Source organism: Ambystoma mexicanum, chromosome 9, assembly GCF_040938575.1.
Source record: "Ambystoma mexicanum isolate Mex_15411 chromosome 9, UKY_AmexF1_1, whole genome shotgun sequence".
In the NCBI taxonomy this organism is placed as follows: Eukaryota; Metazoa; Chordata; class Amphibia; order Caudata; family Ambystomatidae; genus Ambystoma; species Ambystoma mexicanum.
The window spans coordinates 516,807,612-516,833,942 of NC_090931.1; the positions used below are offsets into that span (position 1 = coordinate 516,807,612).

Here is a 26,331-nt window from a genome sequence, read left to right on the forward strand (position 1 = left end):
CGATCCTCTCGAGTTCTTCGAGGCCTCTTCCAGTTTTTTTCGACGCCGTTATCGGCGCCTTCGAAGCCTGTTACATCGGCTTTCGACGACATTGACGTTTTCTCGCCCAATAATGACGAGTTTGGCTCATTCTGCCTTAGAAATGGGTTTTACACCATTTCCGAGGTCAGAGTACCCTGGATTATCTTCAATTTATGAAGAAGGGGAGGATTCTGACCAGGAAACCTTCGGGTTGCAGAGGACCACACTACCTGTTTCAGAGGATTTCACCTCTGAGGAAAGAAGGTTGAAAGACCTACAGGAGTCATTACATGAGGCAAGTGGGCTGGAAACTTCCCCAGAAGTGGAATTTGTTAAGCCAGACCCAGGGGAACATGCCGAAACACCCTATAGAACACTGATGGCAAGGATTATTGAATTTATGGGTTGGTCTGCGCCTTAACCTGTTTTTCAACAGGATGACGTGACAGACATATTAGACAAAGGTCAACAGGAGGATCCTCTGGTCTCCTTCCATGCAGCCTTACAAAGAAAGATTTCATCTAATTGGGAAACTCCTGAAGTTATCCCTGCAGTCAATAAAAGATTGTCAGCCAAGTATAGGGTAGCTGCGGCTGACCCTGAATACTTATCAAAACACCCGACTCCAGAGAGCCTGGTGGTCCAAGCGGCAACTTCATCCAGCAGCAGGACCGCTTACCTTACTGTCCCACAGGATAGAGATGACAAGAGGTACGATTCTATGGCAAAATAAGTCTTTTCTGCTTGTAGTATGGCGTTGAAGTCCATCAACGCCACCTGTACGCTCGCCAGGTTCAGTCACACACTGTGGGAGTGTGCTTCATCAGCGGCTGACTGCATACCCGAAGGAGATGAAAGGGAAGCCTTCCTTAACATTATTAAAGATGGCAAAGATGCCATGCGCGAGTCACTTCAAACTGGCATCGATTCCGCTGACGGTATCAGCAGGGCCAAGGCGGCAAGTACAACAATCCGCAGGCATGCGTGGTTGCGAAAGTCTGGCTTTGCTCCAGATGTACAGGCCAGACTTTTGAATATGCCCTTTGACGGCTCTTCTTTATTGGGTAAAAAGGCTGATGACAGTCTGGAAAAGTTGCAGACATCTAAAGCAGCGGCAAAATCGTTAGGCACCAAACTCCTTTTCGCCACTTGGGAACCTCTGGAAGAGGAAAGTCCTTTCGCTATTATTCCGCATTTGGGAAAGGCAGAGGACAGCCGGCTCAAAGAGGCCAAAGGAGATCCACCCGAGGTGGACGGGTCAAAAGTACTAAAGCCGCAGCAGGTGCCTCTTTACCCTCACCATCTGCATCAGCCGCCCCCAAACCACTCTGAGGTCTTTCCACACAAAACACCTGTAGGGGGCAGGTTAACTCACCATCTGACGGAATGGCAGGCTATAACGTCAGATGCTTGGACATTGGAGACAGTTGCCCAGGGTTACTGCCTACCCTTTCTACACATCCCTCAGAGTCATCCACCGGGGCACAGATCTCTAAAAGTTCCACATCCGCTCCTCTTGCAGGAAATTATAGACCTGCTATAATTGTTTTTTTTTTGGTCTGGATGCTTTGTATCTAAATGTGTATATCTTTTCATTGGCACAAGGGCTGGTACTCCCCCCTACTTTCTCATATCAAAGAAGGACGGAGGACTCAGACCCATCCTGGACTTACGAGAATTGAACAAGTTCCTCAGGAAGGACAAGTTCAAGATGGTAACCCTCTCTCAGATCCTTCAGGCCCCACAGCTCCAGGACTGGCAGGTATCTCTGGACTTTCAGGATGCTTATTTCCATGTGCCAAACTATCTCAAACACAGGAAATACCTGAGGTTCGCAATTGGCGACTCTCATTATCAATTTCGAGTTCTGCCATTTGGGCTGACCTCCGCCCTGAGGGTCTTCACCAAGCTAATGTCGGTAGTGGCTGCGAGTCTGAGGGAAGGGATCCACGTCTACCCCTACCTGGATGATTTGCTGATCAGGGCTGTATCTTCGGAAAAAGCTCAGATCCAGCTACATTATGTCTGCCACTTCCTTCACAAACTGGGCTTCTCCCTCAATTTAAAGAAGTCACAGATGATACCATCACAGAGACTCCAGTTCATTGGAGCGGTCCTGGACACTTCCCTGGGAAAAGCCTCACCACCAGAGGTGAGGGCTCAAGATATTCTGCAGATGGTCACCAAGTTTCAAAATGCCCAACGTCTCCCAGCCTTCGACTTTTTGAGGTTGCTAGGCCTCATGGCATCCTGCATCTTTCTTGTGCTGGAGGCTCGCCTGAGAATGAGATCTCTTCAGTGGGCACTAAGAACTCAGTGGTCGCAATTCTCAGGGAGAATGACAGATCTCCTTCAGGTTCCGGACAAGGTGGCTCGAGACCTTCAGTGTTGGGCCTGCCAGGAGGACATCTTGAAAGGAGAACTGTTTTGGCAACCATGGGCGGAGATAACAGTAGTCACGGATGTCTCACTCACGGGGTGGGGAGCCCATGCCAACGACTTGACCATCAGCGGTCGTTGGTCTCCATAGGAGTCCAGACTACACATCAACCTATTGGAGCTGAGAGCGATCAGACTAGCGCTGAAAGCTTTCCTGCCATCAGTACAGGGGAGAAATGTCCTGATAATGACGGACAACACGGTGGCCAGCACTACCTCAACAAAAGAGGAGGCGTAGGGTCACTGCCACTGTGCAGAGAGGCAATGCAGCTCTGGTTTTGGGCAATTCAGGAAGGAATCTCTCTATCAGCAGTCCACCTAGCCGGAAAGAAGAACTTGACAGTGGACGCTCGGAGCAGGCAGAGCACAGTCTCCCATGAGTGGGAGCTAGCTCAGGAAGTCCTTCAAGAGATCTTCGCCCTTTGGGGAACCCCTCAGGTGGATCTGTTCGCCACAAGCACCAACAGGAAGTGCAATCTGTTCTGTTCAAGGGAATTTCCCCCGAGAGGAGCTCTAGGAGATGCATTCGTAGTGGACTGGGAGTTCCCACTCATTTACGCTTTTCCACCAGTCCCTGTTATTCCTCAAATGATCAGGAGGTTGAGAAGATTCCAGAAAACCATGATCCTAATTGCCCCGGACTGGGGCCAGGAGAACATGGTACCCGGACCTTCTGGATATGTCCATCTGCCCTCCAATCCGTCTTCCACTCAAAGAGAATCTTCTCTCGCAGAAGGGAGGTCAGGTTCTCAATCCAGACATCAGAACCCTCAACCATCAGGCTTGGCTTCTGAAAGGATGAGGTACAAGGATTCAGACCTCCCTGAAGACGTTATGGAGGTGTTGCTCTCGTCCAGAAGGCCAGCAACAAAGTATTTATACCGCTGCCGTTGGAACAAATTTTGCAGCTGGTGTAGAGAAGGGAATATCGACCCTTTTTCATGTGGTACACCAACAGTGTTATCGTTTCTACTCTACTTGGCAAACTCAGGCCTTCAAGTTGGCACAGTAAAAGGCTATCTCGCAGCGCTTTCAATCTTCAAGCACACTGCGGAAGAACCATTGTATTTCAAACTACCTCTAGTAATTAAATTTCTCAAGGGATTAACTAATGTTTATCCTCCAAGACCATTCCAAGTTCCCTTATGGGACTTTAAATTTAGTCTTAAACTTCCTAATGGGTACTCCATTCGAACCACTCCACTCTTGTTCGCTGAGATTTCTCACGCTTAAAACTGTCCTATTGGTAGCACTAACATCTGCTAGGAGGATGAGCGAGCTACAAGCGCTCTCTTGTAAACCCCCCATACAATTTTCCATAAGGACAAAGTTGTCCTACAGGTGAAGCCTAATTTCCTCCCAAAGGTGGTTTCTGAATTTCATATTACTCAGAACATTACCTTACCTTCGTTCTACCCTCCTCCCCATCCGGGGAAAGAGGAAGAAAGGCTACATAGGCTGGACCCAAGGCGAGCTTTGAGCTTTTACATCAGCAGACTGGCTAGAATTAGGCAAGCAGACCAACTGTTTGTAGGATACTCAGGTCACAAGTTGGGACTACCCATAACAAAACAGACCATTTCCAGGTGGATTATTTTGGCCATTCTGGAATGTTACAAACTGGCAGGGAAAGAGCCACCCCAAAATCTTAGGGCTCATTCAACCAGGGGTATCGCAGCCTCTTCGGCCCTCCAAAGCGGGGTACCGGTCCGAGAAATATGTGCGGCTGCCACATGGTCGTCCGCACATACATTCACAAAATTTTACAACCTGAATTCCTCCGCTAGTCAAGAGACCAGATTTGGAAAAGCTGTATTACATGCGGTTCATTCCTAAAGGGGATACATGACATTATTACTCCCACCTCCACTTACATGCCACTGCTATGGGAGTCTATCAAAGGTAAGGAATACGTCGGAGGACACAATCCCTTCGAAGAACAAGTTACTTCTTACCCTGTAACGTTCTTTCAATGGGATGTTCCTCCAACATATTCCTTATCGCCCCTCCCATCCATCCCCGCAGTAATACTTCCCTTGTGGTTGCAGCTGACGCTCCTTCAAGGTCAATAACCAATTCAGGCATGACTTATTTTATGCTACAAAACGGAACTGAGCAACGGACGCGGCACGTGGCTATTTATGGGCATGGTGACGTCGGCGCCGATACGGTGGCTGTCGAGGGACATCGACTCGGCGGACGTCGATGTGCAGCGCCATCTACAGAGAAAAAAATTCCAAGGACAGCAAGCTGGAGACGAATTATCAAAGATAAGGAATACGTCGGAGGAACATCCCATTGAAAGAGCGTTACAAGGTAAGAAGTAACTTGTTCTTCTGAGTTATGGTTGCTGTGATTCCTAGGAGCTTGTCACTCAGGATGATTGCTATTGGGTCAGGGGTCTGATACCCTTGCTCTTCCACCCCCATACGGGAAAGGGCATCGGCCTTCCCGTTTTTCACTCCTGGTCGAAATGTAATCACGTAGTCCTATTCAGCAAAAAAAAGAGCCCAACGTAGTTGTCGTGAGGATTGGGCCTTTTCCGTTTTTAGGTACTGGAGGTTCCGGTGGTCAGTAATTACGGTGATTGTGTGTCTGGCGCCCAAGAGGTAGTGCCGCCATGCCTTAAAGGCTGACTTAATGGCCAGGAGTTCTTTGGCTGTGATAGCATAATTCAGTTCAAGGGGTGTGAATTTAGGTGACCAGAAGGCAACAGGGTGTAACTGGCCCGTTTCGGGGTCCTTTTGTGAGAGGACGGCTCCCATAGCCATGCTTGAGGCGTCAGTTTCCACCAGGAATGGGAGATCAGGGCGAGGGTGGCGTAAGATTGGGGCAGATGTGAATCTTGCTTTGAGTTCCTCGAAAGCTTCCTCGGTTTCTGTTGTCCACTGGAACTTTTTGTTGCTTTTCCTTAGCAATGACGTGATGGGATGCACGATTTGCGAAAATCCTGGGATGAACCGGCGGTAGAAGTTTGCAAAACCCAGCATACTTTGAACCCCCTTGAATGAATTTGGGGATGGCCAGTTTAGGATAGCATCTACCTTGTAGCATCTACCTTGTAAAGCCCAGGAATTCCACCTCGGAGAAGTGGAATGAGCACTTTTCGGGCTTGGCGTAGAGCTGGTGTTGACAGAGGTTCTCCAATCCAGATCGACGTGTTTAACGTGGTCCTGCTTTGATGCGGAATATACTAGAATATCGTCGATGTACACTAGAGCACAGACATCAATCAATTCCCGTAGGACATCGTTCATGAAGTATTGAAATGCTGTAGGCGTGTTGCAAAGGCCAAAGGGATTACTTGATATTCGTACAAGCCGTATTTGGTGCGAAAAGCGGTTTTCCATTCGTCCCCCTGTTTTACGCGAACAAGGTGATATGCCCCCCTCAGATCTAGTTTTGTGTAGATTTGGGCATCTTTGACTTGATCAAGCAATTCAGGAGTCAGTGGCAGGGGGTAGCGTTTTTTTACAGTAATCTGGTTCAGTGCGCGATAGTCGATGCACGTTCTCAAGTCCCCCTCCTTTTTCGGTACAAAGAATAGAGGACTGGCTGCTGGAGACTTCGAGGGACGGATGAACCCGTTGGCCAGGTATTGGTCAAGATAGGCCTTCAGGTGCTGGTTTTCTGGTTCCATGAGTGTGTGAATTCGCCCACAAGGGATTTGTGCGCCGGGTATCAGGTCGATTTGGCAATCGTATGGTCTATACGGTGGCATGGTATTAGCCTGTTCTTTCTGAAAGACATCTTGAAAGTCCTGGTATTCACTTGGTAGGGTGCCGATTGCCGCAGTCGCAAGCGTGGAGGTTCTGGCGTCTACTGGTTGTTTCTCTTGGCGATAACATGTGTGGGCGCAAGTCTTGGCAAAGGCCAATTCTTTTGCTCGCCAATCGAGTCGAGGATTGTGAGCTACCAACCATGGCATTCCCAAAATCAACCGGAACTGTGGTGCCTTAATGGGGTTGAAAACAATAGATTCTTCATGTCCATCCTGGCAAAGAAGGGTTAAAGCTGCAGTGCATTGGGATACTGGACCAGAAGGTATTTCCGTGCCGTCGACAGTGGGAACAGTGTCAGTGGTTGATTTCGGATGTAACAGAAGCCCCAGCTTTGCTGCAAGATCCTGGTCGATGTAATTCCTAATGGCTCCACTGTCAACGTACGCTCTTACTGCGTGCATCCGAGATGGTTGTTGGTGATTGATCAAGACCACAGATAGTGCAAAATTGGAGGTCTGTAGTTCACTTTCTTCGCTCAACAAGTGGACCCCTACACTTGCCGGGATGGGGAGTTTTTCGATTCCTTGATGGTATCTTCCTTGTCCGTGGCCCCTACCGTCCTCCTCGGTGGCTTCACAGGGCACTCTTTAAGGAAATTACCTGACCTTCCACAGTACAGACATAACTGCTGCTGTCTCCTTTTATCCCTTTCCGCTTTAGTCAAGGGGGATCTGACCACCCCGATTTGCATTGGTTCTCTTGAACCTGCCGTTGTGCGGGCAATATTGTCCTTTGAACGCACATACATAGGGCGAGGGTCCGGTCTGGTTGGATCTGCTCTTCGGTCCTGCAACCTATGATCCAGTTGAACAACAAGGTCAATGAATTCTGAGCAGTCTTTCGGGGGGGTTCACCACTTGTGCTAGAACATCCTTGGGCCCCCCCGCAAGCCCAGAAGTTCGTTGTCTAATGCCTGCCCATGAGTACGACGGGCGAACATCTTTTCCATCTCCTGCTGAAAGCCCCTGAAGTCATGCAGCAAAGGATCGTCTTGGGCCAGACCAGTCTGCGGGGCTACCACTCAGGTAGGATAGCACAAAAGCGACCCGTGATTGGTCATTCGAAAAGGCCCCTGGTCTACAGAGGAAGTGCAGACGGCATTGGTTCACGAACGTTGCAAACCTCTTGGGTCAGGCGGGGCCAAGGGAACTGCCCCAAGAAGGGTTATCTGAACGGGATTGGCTGATGGTGCTGGCATTGAGGGCACGCTTCCCGCCAATGGTGCATGCCCTGCTTGTGACTGGAGAAGTTGCCGGCTTAAAACATCAGTGCGTTCTTTGGCTACTATCAGCTCTCTCCTCAGGGTGTTGGTCTCCTGCCTGGCTGCATGTACTTCGGAACGTAGCTGCCCCAACATGTGGGCGAACTGGTCGGTTTCTGACGTTTCCATGACGCCCAGGTGGATTTTGATGTGAGGCTTTGCGTTCTGTAACGCTCACCTGGTATCCACGGGGACATCACTCAGCCTGTTCTGACCTCTTACGACCTCAAACCCTTCCCTTGAGTCTACTCGACTGGAGACTGGGCCTGAAACACAGGATTGGTAGAGTTTAACTCCCTATTGTCTCTGTGTGCTTGAACCCCTTCTTCCCCCGGGTCCAACCCTTCCCTTTGATCCACAGCTCACCTTGTTTTCTTGGAAAGTGTGCTCTCCGTCCTGCTTTCAATGCAGGGGCACGTTGATTGATGCAGGCTTGTTGCTGCCTAGTTACTTCACTGGCAAGAGTCCGACAGGTAAGTATAATGAGTCTTTTGAACAGTTCTCTAACTTCGTTCCTTTCCTTCCTTCGATGATGGCCGGCGTCCAGGGATGGCGACATGCTGCTGAGATGAGTAGCGCTGAAGGTGAGTGAGAGCGCGATGCAACCCTTTCGTATTTGTATTGAACTGGGTTCTTTTTATGTGTCTTTTAGGTGCCACAACGTTTTCAGCGTGGATGCCAGTTATGAAGAAGAAATGCGGTGAGTAAGCGCGGTATGCGGCGCCTCTGGGTGTTTCCGCGCTAAACTGGAGTGTCTTTTCTCTCTTGCAGATGGATGAGAAGTTCCAGAGACAGAGTTCCCCCAGAGCGGCTGGGATTCAGGTAAGCATTTGAAGCTCGTACAGTCTTTAAAGATAAGCGAAGATTTTCTGAATGCTTACTAATGCCTTTTTTCTGTTCTTTTCCCTTTTCCTTAGGAAGCGGCGTGGTGGGATGGGAATGACACCGCCAAAGATGCCCGCAGAACTGAAGGAGCGATGAATGATGGGCAGAAGCGCCGCAAGGTAAGGCTGTTGCTAACTGTGTTCTTGTTCTTGCAGGAGCTGAGCGCCGGAAAGATGCAGGCCTACTGGAGACCGATCCGAACACAGCGAGTGTCACGCTGCAGGTGCAGAAAACGCAAAGCATGCTTCTCAGCCTGGGCGTGGCTTAAATAGTCTCCGGGTATCCCAGGTGTCTCTGTGCTGAACCACACCCAAAAGACTAGACTGCGCATGCAGTTATGGGAACCGAAATATGTGGGGGCATCCATCTTGTCACCATCAATGCACTACAAGTCCAATCCCCAATGTTATCCTATGGGAGTGAGTGAGCCTGGTGCCACAAGCGCCAAGTCTGACTCCAAGTGGGTCTTTGGAGGGATGGAGAGGCCCTTGAGGGCCATGTAAGGTATCCTGCCCTGGCTCCAACCTGACATCTTGAAGGGCTAGGGACATGAGGGGCAGGAATCATGACAGTTACTTTCCTTAGTCAGGAATGGCCTTGATATAGGTGTTAAGTGTTATTTAAGCACTGTTTCTTAATTCGCGTGACAGGGCAGTTCCATCGGTCATACTCTTTCTGAAATGATTTGTTAACTAATTTCTACCCTGGAACCCAATGTTGGCATTTCTGATGGGATCTTATTGTGCATGTGCACATGCATCCTTGTCCATTAAGACATCTCACTATGAAGATTATGTTCCTGATGTCCATTACTTCAGCACATATTGTGAGTGTGCTTTAGGCACTTTGTATGGACTATTGTATAATTTTATTTTGTAGGAAATAGTTGATGCTCAGATTTATTGATCCAAAGAGGGTGCTCAGCCTCTGTCTCTTTCGAATGAGTACTGTCATGACAAACAGCTATGGGTTGGTCTTAGTGATTTTTGACATGGTAAGGCTTCTTTTAAATAAGACCCATCTGTAGGTGAAACAAGGGGATTGCTAAAGGTATCAAACCCATTCCACCAGGATGCTATATGCACTTTACTGCCAAACTACAATGTCTTTGTGTCTGCATACTTTTGTCTACATTCTTGGATGGATCTTGGTTTTGGAAGGGCCTTCAGCTCCAGTTTCTTACTTCAGAACAACTAAGAGGTAACTTGAATTATGATTATTGCACTGGGGTTAGTCATGATATTCCTTTAGAGTTTCCAGACAAAGAAACACAATGCTTGCTATTGTGAGCAACAGGGATTGAACCTGTTCCTCTGCATGCAGAACAACTCTGAGGGTGGATCTGCTTTGTGATCAAATACAGTGAGAAGGTGGTTTGCCAGGCAGCGTTGGGACCACATATGTACATTCCAAGATAGCAAATGAGTATTACTTGAGGTTGGTCCATGATACTACTCTGTGGGCCCATACTGTTGGCAGGTATGCAGACATTTGGGGACCTATACCCCAATCCAGTTTGTTACACCACTTGGGTGCAATCACTCACAGGGATCATGGCCCAGAGGGACGGTCTAGAATAGAATAAAAGACACAGTAGTGGTAATGCGGAAGTTAAGAGCTGAAAAGAGGGAGACCGCGCCTCCTGGAGACATGGAACAAATGAGGAGGAAAAGAGGCATAGAGAGGTGGGTGATGGATTGTGGAGAAAGGAAGCTGGAGGACAAAAGGGGGCTGATTGGGAGAGAGTGTTAGGAGTAAGGGTGGATGGAATACTGAAGAGGAGCTTGGAAGAAGTTGTATGGAAGGAGGTGGAGGGAACAGCAAAATGGAGGTTTGAAAGTGTTATGAAGAATGAGGTGGAGAAAAATAAGGCTGCTGACGGAGGTTTGAGTGTGATGCTGGAAATGCATCAGAGGGACAGGGCCTCTGAATCCTTGTCCTTTTCTGCCTTTTATCGTGTGTTCTGTTATGTTTTCTGCCCAGGAGTCCATTTGGGACTCCTGGCAGTGCAGCTCTCTCTTTTGGTTTGGTGAACAGACCCATGGGATACCCTTATGGCACCCATGGGTAGGGGTACAACCCTGTGCCCCTAGTGTATGTTTTTGGGCACCTGTGGGTGGCCCACAGAGCAGGGTATGGGCTGGTGGCAGCTCCATGCTGAATTAGACAGGTGCTCTGGGCGTCCTCCATTTTGGGATACCCAGGCCCTGCCATTGGGATCAGTTGATTCCTGATAGAAAACAAGATGGCCCCTGTGGCCTCTTGCTTTCTATTGCCTGTTGTCTTGTTTTTCCCAAAGTCCTGGGAAGCCCTGACTCTGTCCCTTCCCCCTGACTGGCTGTTGGGTGGAAGTTCCATATATGGTGTTGTTGTGAAGGCCCAGCTAGACTGACTGGAGCCTTCCCTTTGACTGTATGTTGTGGGTACCTCCTGTGGGTGGGACCTGGGTGAATGGAGTGTGTGACCAATATACACTTCTTGTTGTGGTTGTCTGGTTTCTGGCATGTGAGACAAAGACTGAGACAGCCCTGCCCGAAACTGGCCTGAATGCAGTGTGTAGTGTTGAATGGCTGGGTACTTGTCCCAATCCACATTCCTTGTTGTGAGTGTCTGAAAGGGAGGAGTGTGGCCTGAATGCACTGTGTGCCTGATTGGCTGACTGACTGCATGAATGCCCTTCTGTGTGATTGGCTGCTGTGTGTGTGCCAGCAGTGTGGATGAGAGACAGGATAGTATATCTGGGGACCTCTCACCACTGGAAATTGTTCAGAAGCATTCAGAAGCTGAGTCTCCACTCAAGAGTAACTGGATTTGCTGATCCTCGACGTCCAGCTGGAAGAAGAAGACTTGCTGTGGCATTTGCTTCGACGGAACTGAAGGTTGTCGAAATCGTCGAGGACTGACCCGAGAGAGGACCTGGCTAGGCGCCCTCTTCCCGTGCTCCGAGGGACCATCGAGCACCGCTGAATCTTCGCCGAAGCGCCCTGGAAGTCAGACCCTCGAAAGGCTGCCGACCCGAGACGGGACCGCCGAGGAGATCGAAGTGAAGCACCCGGACATCGACGCTGTCGAAGTCCATTGCCGTCGACCAGGGTTCGCAGGTCTGTGTAACCGCTGGAGGCCCGTCGAAGTTGTGTTGCCCCGCCGTGGGAACCACTTGACGCCGTGCCGCCGACGACCGGAGCCGTCCGCTCCTTGCCTAAGAACATTTGCCTTGAAGGACTCCCTCGTCCGCATCGTCGGCCGCTTTGTCCCGCCGGAGAAAGTCGAGGACGACCAACGCGCCGAGGAGAATCCGCCGGTGGGTTTCCCGCCACCTCACGACCCCAAAGACTCGAGCGACTCGACGCCCTTGCTGGGCCACCGTCACCCACAATCTTTGCGGTCCAGAACTAGTGTCGCCGAGGTGCCCCGCACGCCTCTTCGACGCCGTTCTACCTTGTTTGTTGTCGGACGTTCGACGCCCCGTGTCTCCCGCTTGAAAGGGAAGGCATTCAAGAAGGGCCGTCGATTCCCCGACACCGAACACCGAGTTCCTCGACGCTTCTCGACGCCTCTCGACGATCCGTGACTCCTGCTTTAAAGGGGGTCATTCAAGAAGGATCTGTCGACGCCTCTTCGAAGAACTCGACTCCACCAGGTACATTGGGGGGGTAAAAACATTATAGGAGAGAAATAGACTATTGAACAATATATGGACTGGGCTGGTGTTATATCTCTTTATTTTACAGGTTGCCCAGGTGGGGGGATCTCCACACAGAACTGTGTCCAGTGGTAGGGGCCAGTATTCTGCCTATTGTTTCAACCCTCTGTTATCTCTCCTCTCTCTATTGCTGGTTTCCTTCTTATTGATCTGTGTGCCATTTTAACAGTATTGTGAATGCACTTTAATGAGGTCTAATATTAGTGGTACCACTTTAGAATTGTAGATATTTACCATTGCTGATTTTCCTGAGCACAAAGTGCGTTATTGTGATAAGTGTACATAACCCTTGAATATTAATTATATAAAGACTGTGTTTTCAGTAATACAGTGTGTGGACATTCCTTTGTGGGGGCTTGGGGATACACTGTACTTAAGAACCAGCCTGCATCACCTCCTGAGAAGCTAGGCCTTGATTGCTCGTCCATCGTTACCATATTAGAGAATCTTGGCTGGGGTCCTCTGTGCCTCCCCTCTACCATATAGAGAGCGGAAGTACAGACCCCCCTACCAGTCTTTACAGCTGGTGGCAGCGGTGGGATGCTTATGGTTTTAAGACTCAGTGTATAACCGTGCCACTTACAAAATATCCGCACTTTTGTTAGATTAAGGTTCGGGTGTGTTCCAAATAACTGCATTACAAGCAATGGAGTCCATTGCAAATGGTAAATTGACTCGGATGAGCTTAGAGGCTCTCCAGAGTGCTTGTGAAGCCAGGGAGTTAGACTTTGTGGATAAGTCTAGGGCTGAGCTGATAGCTGCCCTGGTGGATTACCAGACTGACGGTGAAACTCTTGAGGAAGGGGGGGATGCAACCAGTGAGGACTCTGCCCCTGGGGTTGTCGCTGAATCTGTTTCTGGGAATGCCACCATTCCTGCTGCCTCTGTTCCAAACCCCAGCAATTCCATGGAACTTGAGTTATTAAGGATGAAGTTAGCCTTTGAATATCGCAAGTTGGAAATAGAAGCTGAGCTTAAGAAAGAGGAGCTGGCACAGCAAGTGGAACTCAAGAATAGGGATCTTGCGCTCAAAGAAAAGGACACTGAATGTCAGAGAATCCAGTTAGAGAAAGCTCGAGTGGAGACTTCAGCTAGACCAATTGAGAGTGGCAGGTCCCCAGCCACCAAGTTTATGAAAGATTTGGTTGGTGTGTTTGTGGAGGGTTCAGATATCCTCCAATGGATTGAAGCGTTTGAAATGGCTTGTGCAATTCATGATGTAGATAAAAGAGATTGGGCTAAGTGTTTGTTAAGCAGAGTGCCTCAAACTGGATATGACTGTATTCTGAAGCTGAGTGTGGAAGAAAGGGGTCAGTATGAGTGTATGAAGTCTGCTTTGATTGCCAAGTTTGGCAAGACACCTGCCCAATACCTTAAAAGGTTCAGGGAATTTAAGAAAAGAGAGAATGTGTCTTGGGTTGACTGGGTGAGTACTGCGCACATGAACATGATGGGGTGGATTGATGGATACAAGGTGAAAACTTTTGTTGAGTTGTCCCACCTCTTGTTTTTTGAGCATTTTTCTGAAGCCTGTTCACCAGAGCTGCGTCAGTATGTGGCTGACCAGAACATTTTGGACCCCTTTAAGCTGGCTAGGTTGGCTGACAAGTGGGTCTCCCATCGGGTGTCCCCTAAGGACCCCAGTGGGAAGGACAAGGACAAAGAAAAGGGGGCCTCTCAGAAAGCTGAGGAGTCCCAAAAGCAGTCACAGTCGGGTAAACCAAAACCTTCCTCTCCTAAGACCCAAAAATCTAGTGGGGATAAGTCCTCTGTGGGTGGGAATAAGAGTAGTGGTCCACCTGCTGCAAAGCAGGTTCCCAGTGGTTCCAGTACCGTACCCCGCACTCCTGGCACTTGTTGGGATGGTGGGGCTCTGGATCACAAAAGGGGTGACCCCAAGTGTAAAGGTAAGGCACTTGGAGTACAGGCTGTCAGCCTGACCTACCCTTACCCCGTGTCTGAGGTGGAGGCCACTGTCCTCCCCTCCTCTACCGGAATCACCTTTGGTGCTCCGGTAGAGATTTCCTTAGTGTCCCTTGGGGCCTGGGACCAGTACGCAGAAGTACTGGCGACTATCCCACAGAACACCCGTAGGTTTTTGAGAAGTGTCCTCTTGAATGGCCAGCCTTCTACTGGTTTGAGAGACACTGGGGCAAGCATGACAGTGGTGGACAGGACCCTGCTCAAGCCAGAGGACTATGAAGGTGCTCCTCTGCAAACCACCAGATTAGCTGGTGGGCCTCCCAAATTATCACCTGTAGCCTTAGTCACACTCATGATTAGAGACAAGACAGCAAAGCTTCCTGTCCTGGTTCAGGACAATGTCCCTGCTAACATTCTGTTAGGTAATGATCTAGTGGAGTTGGGGTTGATCTCGGATGGTCTTCCCCTGACTGCTGCTGCGGTCACTAGGTCACAGGTGACACCGGGTCTGGCTGTGAGTCAGGTACCCGAGCCAAAGGCGAGGCCTAAGGCAAGAAGAAGGAAGACCAAGAAGGCCACCTCTGTGGAGGGAACACCTTCTCTTCCTGCTGTTCCGACAGCACCCATTGGGATCCATACTCCGGACGGGCTGGGTCCAGTGGAAAACCCAAACTCAACTCCTGTGGGAGAAGAGACAGAAGACTCTCCTGTGGGAGAGGTTCTCAACCCAGAGGAGCACCCCGACCTTCAATGCTTGTTAGCTGAAGGGGGACCCTCCCGGGCAGACTTCTGTAAAGGACAGAGAGAGTGCCACTCTCTCGAGGGTCTGAGGAAACAGGCCCTGTCCCAGGCACAAGGTGAAGTGCCTAGGACATTCAAGGTTTATTGGGAGGGTGAGCTCCTTGTTAGTGAGCCCACTAAGCCTGAACCTGGTGCCCGCAAGAGGTTGTTGGTACCCCAGGTTTACAGGCCCTTCCTACTGCAGTTGGCGCATGAGGTGCCCTTGGCTGGTCATCTTGGGACTAAGAAGACTAAGCAGAGGCTCTCTGCCCATTTCTACTGGCCAAGGATGGGGGTAGAAGTGGAGTCCCACTGCAGGACCTGCCCCACTTGTCAGTTGTCTGGCAAGACTGGAGGCAGGATCATTGCCCCACTGCAGCCATTACCAGTGGTTGGCACACCATTTGAGAGGGTGGGCATCGACATCGTCGGTCCCCTTGACCCTCCCACTTCAGGTGGACATCGGTTCATCCTGGTCTTGGTAGATCATGCCACCAGGTACCCTGAGGCAATACCCCTTCGGACTGTTACTGCCAAGGTGGTTGCCAGGGCTCTCCTGGGCATTTTCACCCGTGTTGGATTCCCCAAGGAGGTTGTCTCTGACAGAGGATCCAACTTCATGTCTAGTTACATGAAAACCATGTGGAAAGAGTGCGGGGTAACCTACAAGTTCTCCACCTCTTACCACCCCCAGACCAATGGTCTGGTTGAGAGATTTAACAAAACTCTCAAGGGCATGCTAGGTGCTTTGGAAGAGCCCCTAAGGAGGAAATGGGATCTCCTCCTGCCATGCCTGCTGTTTGCTTACAGGGAGGTACCTCAAGAGGGTGTTGGTTTCAGCCCCTTTGAGTTACTCTTTGGACATCCCGTGAGGGGGCCCCTCGCCTTGATCCGAGAAGGCTTGGAAGCCACCCCTCCAGGTCCCGCCAAGCAAGTGGGGGACTATGTGTTAGGCCTCAGGCGGAGGATGACACAAATGATGGGTCAGGCAACAGCAAATCTCAAGGCCAGCCAGGAATTGAACAAGTACTGGCATGACCTTAAAGCTTCGCAAGTGGATTGGACTCCGGGACAGGAAATCCTTGTGATGGAGCCTACCAAGCCTAGAGCTTTGGCAGACAAGTGGACTGGACCCTTCAGGATCATCTCCAAGATGGGCGAAGTCAATTATCTGGTTGACATGGGAGCCTCTGGGGTAGCCCCCCAGGTATTCCATGTCAACAGGCTCAAGCCTTTCCACAGACGAGCGGAGGTCTCATGTCTCTTGCTAGCTTCAGGGCAAGAAGAGGATGAGAGTGAGCCCCTTCCTGATTTGCTGCATAGCAACCCTCAGGATGGCTCAGTGGAGGGAGTACAACTCTCTCCCGATTTGACAACGGAGCAGCAGAGGGCCTGCAGGGCTTTGCTCCAGCAGTATGCCTCTCTGTTTTCACTGACACCGGGCCTTACACCGTGGTGTAAGCACGAAATTGACACTGGTGACAGCGTGCCTGTCAAGAGCAGGAGCTATCGTATGTCAGATACCGTCAAAAACCACATCCAGGCTGAGGTCGCCAAGATGTTGGATCTGGGTGTTATTGAACCCTCAACCAGTCCCTGGTCCAGTCCAGTGGTCCTTGTCCCCAAGGCAAGTTCCCAGGCGGGTACCAAGGATTGGAGGTTCTGTGTGGACTACCGAGGAGTCAATGCCGTCACCAAAACTGACGCGCACCCATTGCCCAGGGCTGATGAGCTCGTGGACACCATAGGTGCTGCCAAATTTGTGAGCACCTTTGACCTTACCTCAGGCTATTGGCAAATAGCTCTGACGGACCATGCCAAGGAAAAGACGGCCTTCTCAACACCTGAGGGACTCTACCAGTTTAGGGTCATGCCCTTTGGGTTGAAGAATGCCCCTGCCACCTTCCAGAGATTGGTCAACCATGCGCTCAGTGGGCTGGAAGCCTTTTGTGTGGCTTACTTAGACGACATTGCCGTCTACAGTTCCACCTGGGAAGAGCATTTGACACATCTGGATAGGGTGTTGCAGGCCTTGAAAAGGGCTAACCTCACTATCAAGGCCACCAAGTGCCAGATAGCTCAGGGGAAAGTTACCTATCTTGGTCATGAGGTAGGAGGGGGTCAAATCCAACCTCTCTCCAGTAAAGTACAGGACGTACAGAACTGGGAGACTCCCACTACTCAAACCCAGGTGAGAGCCTTTTTGGGCCTCACTGGGTACTATCGCAATTTCATGGCAGACTATGGAACCATAGCTGCACCCCTGACAGCTCTAACTTCGCCCAAACAACCTAGGAAGGTTAATTGGACTGAAGACTGTCAGAGGGCCTTTGATGGCTTGAAAGAAAGTCTGTGTAGGGCACCTGTGTTGTGTGCGCCTGACTACAGCCGACCCTTTATCGTCCAGACGGATGCCTGCGACACCGGAATTGGAGCTGTCTTGTCCCAGTTAGATGACAAAGGGAGAGAACACCCTATCATATTCATCAGTAGACAACTCAAGGGTAGAGAACTTAGGTGGGCTACTGTTGAAAAGGAGTGTTTTAGCATAGTTTGGAGCCTTAGGCGTTTTAGGCCCTACCTTACGGGGTCTACCTTCAAGGTCCAAACAGATCATAAGCCCCTGAAGTGGCTTATGCAGATGAAGGGTGAGAACCCGAAATTGCTCAGGTGGTCCATTAGCCTGCAAGGGCTAGACTTCACCATAGAGCACAGACCAGGGAAGAGTCACGATAATGCGGATGGCCTTTCCAGAAGGTATGTTGACCGTCTGGATGAGGGTGTCTATCCCGTGGGAGATTAGACACCCTCCACCTCAGTCTGGGGGGGGCGACTGTGATGCTGGAAATGCATCAGAGGGACAGGGCCTCTGAATCCTTGTCCTTTTCTGCCTTTTATCGTGTGTTCTGTTATGTTTTCTGCCCAGGAGTCCATTTGGGACTCCTGGCAGTGCAGCTCTCTCTTTTGGTTTGGTGAACAGACCCATGGGATACCCTTATGGCACCCATGGGTAGGGGTACAACCCTGTGCCCCTAGTGTATGTTTTTGGGCACCTGTGGGTGGCCCACAGAGCAGGGTATGGGCTGGTGGCAGCTCCATGCTGAATTAGACAGGTGCTCTGGGCGTCCTCCATTTTGGGATACCCAGGCCCTGCCATTGGGATCAGTTGATTCCTGATAGAAAACAAGATGGCCCCTGTGGCCTCTTGCTTTCTATTGCCTGTTGTCTTGTTTTTCCCAAAGTCCTGGGAAGCCCTGACTCTGTCCCTTCCCCCTGACTGGCTGTTGGGTGGAAGTTCCATATATGGTGTTGTTGTGAAGGCCCAGCTAGACTGACTGGAGCCTTCCCTTTGACTGTATGTTGTGGGTACCTCCTGTGGGTGGGACCTGGGTGAATGGAGTGTGTGACCAATATACACTTCTTGTTGTGGTTGTCTGGTTTCTGGCATGTGAGACAAAGACTGAGACAGCCCTGCCCGAAACTGGCCTGAATGCAGTGTGTAGTGTTGAATGGCTGGGTACTTGTCCCAATCCACATTCCTTGTTGTGAGTGTCTGAAAGGGAGGAGTGTGGCCTGAATGCACTGTGTGCCTGATTGGCTGACTGACTGCATGAATGCCCTTCTGTGTGATTGGCTGCTGTGTGTGTGCCAGCAGTGTGGATGAGAGACAGGATAGTATATCTGGGGACCTCTCACCACTGGAAATTGTTCAGAAGCATTCAGAAGCTGAGTCTCCACTCAAGAGTAACTGGATTTGCTGATCCTCGACGTCCAGCTGGAAGAAGAAGACTTGCTGTGGCATTTGCTTCGACGGAACTGAAGGTTGTCGAAATCGTCGAGGACTGACCCGAGAGAGGACCTGGCTAGGCGCCCTCTTCCCGTGCTCCGAGGGACCATCGAGCACCGCTGAATCTTCGCCGAAGCGCCCTGGAAGTCAGACCCTCGAAAGGCTGCCGACCCGAGACGGGACCGCCGAGGAGATCGAAGTGAAGCACCCGGACATCAACGCTGTCGAAGTCCATTGCCGTCGACCAGGGTTCGCAGGTCTGTGTAACCGCTGGAGGCCCGTCGAAGTTGTGTTGCCCCGCCGTGGGAACCACTTGACGCCGTGCCGCCGACGACCGGAGCCGTCCGCTCCTTGCCTAAGAACATTTGCCTTGAAGGACTCCCTCGTCCGCATCGTCGGCCGCTTTGTCCCGCCGGAGAAAGTCAAGGACGACCAACGCGCCGAGGAGAATCCGCCGGTGGGTTTCCCGCCACCTCACGACCCCAAAGACTCGAGCGACTCGACGCCCTTGCTGGGCCACCGTCACCCACAATCTTTGCGGTCCAGAACTAGTGTCGCCGAGGTGCCCCGCACGCCTCTTCCTCGCAGGACGCCGACGTCTCGACGCCGACGAGCACCGCTCGGATCGAAGCCTGCCGCCTCATCGACACCGTTCTACCTTGTTTGTTGTCGGACGTTCGACGCCCCGTGTCTCCCGCTTGAAAGGGAAGGCATTCAAGAAGGGCCGTCGATTCCCCGACACCGAACACCGAGTTCCTCGACGCTTCTCGACGCCTCTCGACGATCCGTGACTCCTGCTTTAAAGGGGGTCATTCAAGAAGGATCTGTCGACGCCTCTTCGAAGAACTCGACTCCACCAGGTACATTGGGGGGGTAAAAACATTATAGGAGAGAAATAGACTATTGAACAATATATGGACTGGGCTGGTGTTATATCTCTTTATTTTACAGGTTGCCCAGGTGGGGGGATCTCCACACAGAACTGTGTCCAGTGGTAGGGGCCAGTATTCTGCCTATTGTTTCAACCCTCTGTTATCTCTCCTCTCTCTATTGCTGGTTTCCTTCTTATTGATCTGTGTGCCATTTTAACAGTATTGTGAATGCACTTTAATGAGGTCTAATATTAGTGGTACCACTTTAGAATTGTAGATATTTACCATTGCTGATTTTCCTGAGCACAAAGTGCGTTATTGTGATAAGTGTACATAACCCTTGAATATTAATTATATAAAGACTGTGTTTTCAGTAATACAGTGTGTGGACATTCCTTTGTGGGGGCTTGGGGATACACTGTACTTAAGAACCAGCCTGCATCACCTCCTGAGAAGCTAGGCCTTGATTGCTCGTCCATCGTTACCATATTAGAGAATCTTGGCTGGGGTCCTCTGTGCCTCCCCTCTACCATATAGAGAGCGGAAGTACAGACCCCCCTACCAGTCTTTACATTGAGGGAACCTGAGTGGAGTGGAGTTGGATATCAGGAGGTTGGAAGGAGATGCGAGGGAGGAGGCATGTAAAACATCAGAGATGGTTTGTATCTGAGGGACAGTGGAAAGGAGTACTCTGGAGGAGGCTGGTGGAAAGCATAAAGAGAGTGACAGAATGTATTAAGAATGAGGGCTGCATGATAATCAGAAGAGAGGTTAGAAATGGGTATTGTGGCGCAACAGGAGAGTTGAACAGAGAAGTAAAATAGGAGATATTTAGGAAGGTGGTGATTGCAAATCATTGAGGAATATGAAGTTGGGGAATCAGAGAATAGAACAAGGCTCCCGGGACAGGAGGTTGAGTTAAAAGAAAGCAAGGCTACCAGACTCATGGTGAAGGCACTGGGGTTTTGCCAGCCCTTATCGGGCCCCAAGTTCGCCACTTGCGAGGCGCAGCCTGCAGGAACACATGGGACCGTAGATCTCTGGGAGGGACAATCTGCTGCAACAAGGAAGAGAAGCAGACCAGCAAGTCTACAAAAGTAGGAGACAAAAGTGTCAGGACACTTAAACCCCAACGCTCTGAGTGACTTTGAAGTCATCATTTTCTTTGCAGAAGGGAACCCAGATTGAGATTTGAAGTTAAGGAAAAGCCATCCTTTTGTTGAACTTGTTTATGTTGCCATTATTTATTTATTCTGATACAACCCAGTAAATCTACACAATATAGCCCTAGTTTAATTACACTAACATGTGTGTGCCGGTTTTTGACCCTACTCTGATTGATAAGAACATTCAAAGGGTTAAAGTTTTACATGCCAAATATCCCCGTGCAGCTATTTAAAAAGCTATGATATCTGTTGGTGGACGATTGTGTCAAGAAGAAATAACATTACGTTCTTTATCAGCGAAAGAGGCTTGGGCAGCCAAAATGTACTGGTTTCTTATTCAGTAGTAAAGGTTTTCTGTAAACTGTGTCCACCATACTGTAGCGTTAGTGTTTTGTTTTTTGTTCAGTAGCTAAGCAATCCTTGAGCGTTTACGAGAGGAAAAAGTGACAGAACTTTAGTAATGGATATATTTCTCCCACAGATTCCCCATTGACCCTCTATCCAAACCTGATTAGTGTATGTTTTTTTATGAGATTTTCGGTAACCTGCCGCATTAGTGAAAAGGCTAAGGGGCCATCACTATCACTTGTTGTGTTAGGGTGTCTGTTGAGTTTCGTTGTAGCTGCCAGATTAGACTATTAAGGATTTCATAGTCCAGTCTCCTTCTGGATAGATTTCAAAAGTTGAGGAATCGGTGGGAGGAAGATTATATCCATCAAGAAGTGAATTCTTGAGGGTATATGTACCCATGAAACGCATGTCCGAGCAGTTTGGTTCATGGTTAATCAATTACCTTTCTTTTGTGGCCCTGTAACAACATTAGTATGACAGAGGAACATAATAATTGCTCTGTGAATAATATATTTTGTTTTTCTACTTTATATTAGCCAAAAGGACATGGACAACCTCAGAGCTGAAGTTCAGCAGCGTCACATACTTCATGAGACCATCAAAGGGAACCACGCCCACCTGGAGGTGGAAGATCCATTAAAGAAACCAGAACCAAAAGAACCATGCATACCTTCTACAGAGACCACCTAAAGCACATATCTCAGCTTTCACCATAGTAACTGTTCCCATAGTATAAGCTTTCCTGACATTCACGTTTAGGATGTTAGACTTCCTTAAAGGAGGTAGAGCTTTTCTTGGCAATGTTGTTATACTTAAATAACACACAAACACAATAGCTAATTATTGAACTCAGTTGTAATTGGTGTCAACAAGCAACTGATTGCTTTAGTGAATTCTGAAAATCTCTAGAAATCAGAGGTGCAAAAAACCTCCAGGGTATGTCCTCCTTTATGAACCTTAACTGTTTCTCTAAGTTCACTTCTATAGTGTGTACCGACACAAAGATTCCTGAAGGAAGCCAATAGAGGTGATTCACATTTTCAGGTAATTTGCATTCTGCCCAAGCATACTCCTTTTCCAGAAAGGGTAGTGATGGCATTAGCGAAAAATCAGTGTTGTGTTTTGGCACTTCAAATTTGCACGGGATAGTACATTTAATGCGAAAGGCTCTCTGAGAAAGAAAATTAAATGAAACAAAACGTTTGCCAGGTTTATGATTTGTCTTAAGGCAATATGTAAATAATGATGAGGTATACAGCTAAACTCTGTCTGCCAAATTAACAGCAGTGAACTTGCACATGCTTCTGTCAGATTTATTTTCTTAGTTTCCTTTTTCCAACTCAGATTGTAAGAGCTGTTACGTTAGTCGTTTTCCATTGGGATTTCTGGTTTGTCTGTCCGTCGCGTGTGTGTGTGGGCGCACACGCTGAAGGCAGTCTATTTTTGTGCTTCACCAAAGATCAAAAAAGTTTCAGAAGAGAAGTTGTGAGTTGTGCAGAAAGCACATGTCAATGGCACATGTATCTGTTGTATGAACCATTTTGATGTGCTGGACCAGTTTATGAAACAGGGATTTGCGGTTTCTTTTTCTTTTTTCAACACCATGCAGGAGCAAGGATGTTAGAGATCTGAATTGACGGTGTGTTCCATTAAATGTTTTGGGAGGAGATTAAGCGGAAATTAAAAATGTATTGGGTCACAAACTGTTTATTCGCTGCACAGCAAGATGTTTGTAATCATATTTTCATTGTACATTTATCATCAGGAAATGTTAAGTGGAGTGCTTAATGTCTGATTGCCTTCTATCTGCATACATATTTAACCTTTTGAGCATGCCTAAGGACGAACACGTTACAGGAAAAAATCTGCTTCTTTGGCCTTTGGGATGCGTGTGTGTGTAAAAACAGCCTATATTGGTGCAGAATTAAAAATAGTGAGTTATATGCTCCTTCTTTACCTCATCCCCACCCACCAAGACCCATTCAGCCCTTGGCAACTTAATCTTGTCTACCCTGTAATCCCTGGTTCAAATGTAACACTTGTGGACTGTTTTCATGTCCCAATGGTCTTTATGTTCCAACACACTATTTGCGAGAACAAAATTGTTTTTAGAGAAGCCCCATAAATGATAAGTTCCATCACCACATAACCTGTTGCCCTCTTTTCGTTAATGATTGGAACAGAACTTTCTTCTCTTCCTTTGGAAGTCGTGAACAGACTGACAGAAGAAAAAGGACATATTACTGCTGATCTTTATAATTAAACCCAAGTACCTTAACGTAGCAGATAGACTAGAGAATGATGGTACACTAGTCATTCCAAACGTAGTAGGCTTATGGTTGACAAGCCAAAATGTGCAACTTTTTAATTCTCCGTTTCTCAGTCAACATTTTAATTTGCAAATGGAACTAGAAAAGTAGTTAAAAGTATGTGAGAAGCAGAGCTCTTCAGACTACGAAATTTGATAGTGTGTTTAAATGTTTCACTTTTTAAAGAGGTCTCACTCTAAATAAAATATTTTTTAATTTGTACATGGTTTAATACATTGAGCTCTTGGGTAGATGCCATTACGAGTACGCTTTTGATTTATTGCTTTAGCATGCTTACTTTCTGTCCATTTCCAAACACATGTTGCATTAAGATACAAGGTTTGAGACAACAGTGTGTTGACTAATGGAAAGTATGTTTTGAACCTCTGTCTTAAGTTTCTGAAAGAAAGATATACTTTTCTTTTTGTTTGTTGAAATAAATGTTTCTCTTTAAAGCAATTTCAGTGATTTGATCAACTGCAATGTGTACAGAAATTTGTTTTGTGTGCGCACTGCATTACAAGTGAGGACATGAGTGCCAAAGAACACCAATGTTGTGAGGACATTTGTCAAAGTGAGGACATTTTATTAGGGTCGTCATGTTGTTAAGGGAACTTTTAATTTAATTTTCCATGATGAAAAAATAATTTTGTACTCGTTGTATACCCATCTGGGACTGTTCATGGGTCCATTGTGCTAAGTGAAATTGTTGCATATTGCAAATATTACAACATATGTTGAGTCCTCATTTGTAATGCATTGTTAGAATAGTGTGTATCGAGTGTATCAGAGTCCTCACTTGTCATGAAGGAGGAAATGATTTGAATGTGTGTCAAGTGTATGTCCTCACTTCAAATGTAATATCTGCAATATGTGTATGTTCTCATTTGTAATGCATTATCTGATTTTGTGTGTATGGTGTGTATTCATTTGTAATGCACCGTCTGATTCCGAGTGTATGTTTACACATGCTAAATTGTCATTTTGCAGGGCTAGGGTTTGGAGGCAGATTTTGTGAGACATGGGACCTCATTACGAGGTCGGCAGTAAACCGTTGTTGCTACCGGCGGGGTTGCCGCCGACCCTGTAGCACCATTTCCGGTGCCTAGCTTCCCAGTGCACTGGGAAGCTAGGTGCCGGAAAATGTAAGTCTCCATTCCAGTGGAGGCCCATAGGACTCCAAGGGAATGGGTTAGTAACAGTGCTGGTACTCCGTGATGAGTTTGCCTACCGGGGCCATTGTGCCCGACAGGGTCAGAACTGCCGGGCGCAGTGGCCCCGGCAGGCAGACTCGTAGTGTGGCGGTTTTAAAAAAGGGTGCCGGTAAGATTAGCGACACCCTTGTTTCCGGACTGCCACACTTGTTATGAGGCCCATGGTCGCATTCCAAATTACCATTACTACATTTGGAAATGGTACTAATTCATGCACTATGAGTTTGTTTGCACTGAAAAGTGGAGGAATTAGCACCCTCAGCAATAGCGCATTTTTATGCCGTCCCATACAAATTTATTGTAAAAGTGGCGGTATTCCCTCCGGCAATTCCTCAACATTTTTGGAAGATTTACCTCCATGTTTAGTCATTTTAAGTTGTCCAAGCTGTGCAACTCATAATTTGGAGTTGTATAAGTGAAGTTAATAGAGTTACCTGCACTCTTTACCATTATCGCCAAGCTCATAATGAGGCCCATAATATTATGGAAGGATGGGGAACTGCAGAAAAGGGCACAAACGTTGGTTACCTCAGATGAAGGTATGTTAGTTGTGTGAGGATGAAGACTCAATTTGAATTCGGACATTTCCAGGTTTATTGGTGCCACTAGGTAATCTTGCTTCATTATGGTTGAGAATTAAAAACAATGAAGGCCCATCATCTTTATTTTTCAAACAAGTATACCCGCAGTTGCTTGTTAAAACACTTTATGTAAACAAATATATCTTTGTCATCAAAATGGTGAATGTCATAAACAGAAGCATTTAATCTGAGCATGCATGGACCCTGACCCCACGTCTAGGTCTTTCTAGATATAGTTCTTTGCTCTCAAAGATTTACAATGCGTGTATGCAGAGTCTAGTCCTGCTAGCAAAAGTGCTAGGAAAGGGTAACCTCTGCATGCACGCAGTTTCAGCTGCAACTTAATGCCATAATTCACCACAACCATGGTGCCAGTGCCACCACACACACCTTGTGACACCCAGACAACCCCCAACTTAAAGCAACGCCACACTACGGTTACCAATTCTACCTATGGTATTCAGTGAAGGGCCCCTTCAGCCCTAGTGTGGGACTCGTACTTAGAAAGTGGAAGATTGAGCCACGTGTTAAACAAGTTCTTAACTCATGAGCTATCCTATCCACCAGGCAGGTAGAAGGAAAGCTACATGCAAGAATTCAGGAAAACAAATGCAACAAATTGACCATACATATCCTTGCCATTATTAAGACCGAAACCTACATTTGAAAGGGCAATCTTATGTGCTTCATCCACACCTAGAAATATGTTTCCAGTGATACCACTGATATGGAAGCACTGGAAGGAACATTTCTTATGTGTACAAGTCTGCCTGCAGAGAAATCGATGGCGGTGACCATAAGGAGGGGGAAGTGGAGACAGAATGAGAAATGAGGGTGGTCTAACAGTTGCCTGGCCCACTGTAAGCACACTCGTACTTCCCATCTCCTTTCCTCCATCCTTGTTCCAGAAACTTCAGCAGCGAACAAATTGGGCTTGCCATTTAAATTTAGAATAGAGCGCGGGTGCGCGGCTTCGGTCGTGGGTATGCCCTGCCCTCCAGCGTCTCACCTCTCCCTTTTTCTGCACGGACAGTGTTGGACCTGGCAGCCAGCGCAGAGACTTTTTTAGCTTTCTGCTAACTAATTCCCAGCCTCAAACCCTCATGCACTCTGTCTTGAGTGTTGGGGGCCCGACCACCGCTGGGACACATATTTGGCTTGCATGTCACAGGGGATTGACGAATCAGTTGTTGCAGTGGAGGGAGATATTCCACGTTTCTCCCCCACCTCACCTTAAGGACTTTGTCTCTAGGGCCT

General features: G+C 48.3%; 1 protein-coding gene across 1 annotated transcript in view; it reads left to right on the top strand.

The window, feature by feature from the left end:
* The window catches only part of LOC138488233 (clustered mitochondria protein homolog), a 189,785-nt gene extending 166,051 nt beyond the window's left edge, over nt 1–23,734 (top strand). The window contains exon 5 of the mRNA XM_069615066.1: nt 21,507–23,734. Within this exon, the coding sequence (XP_069471167.1) occupies nt 21,507–21,660 (154 nt within the window). The 3' untranslated portion in view covers nt 21,661–23,734. The remainder of the gene's footprint in view (nt 1–21,506) is intronic.
* Nucleotides 23,735–26,331: the final 2,597 nt, after the last annotated feature.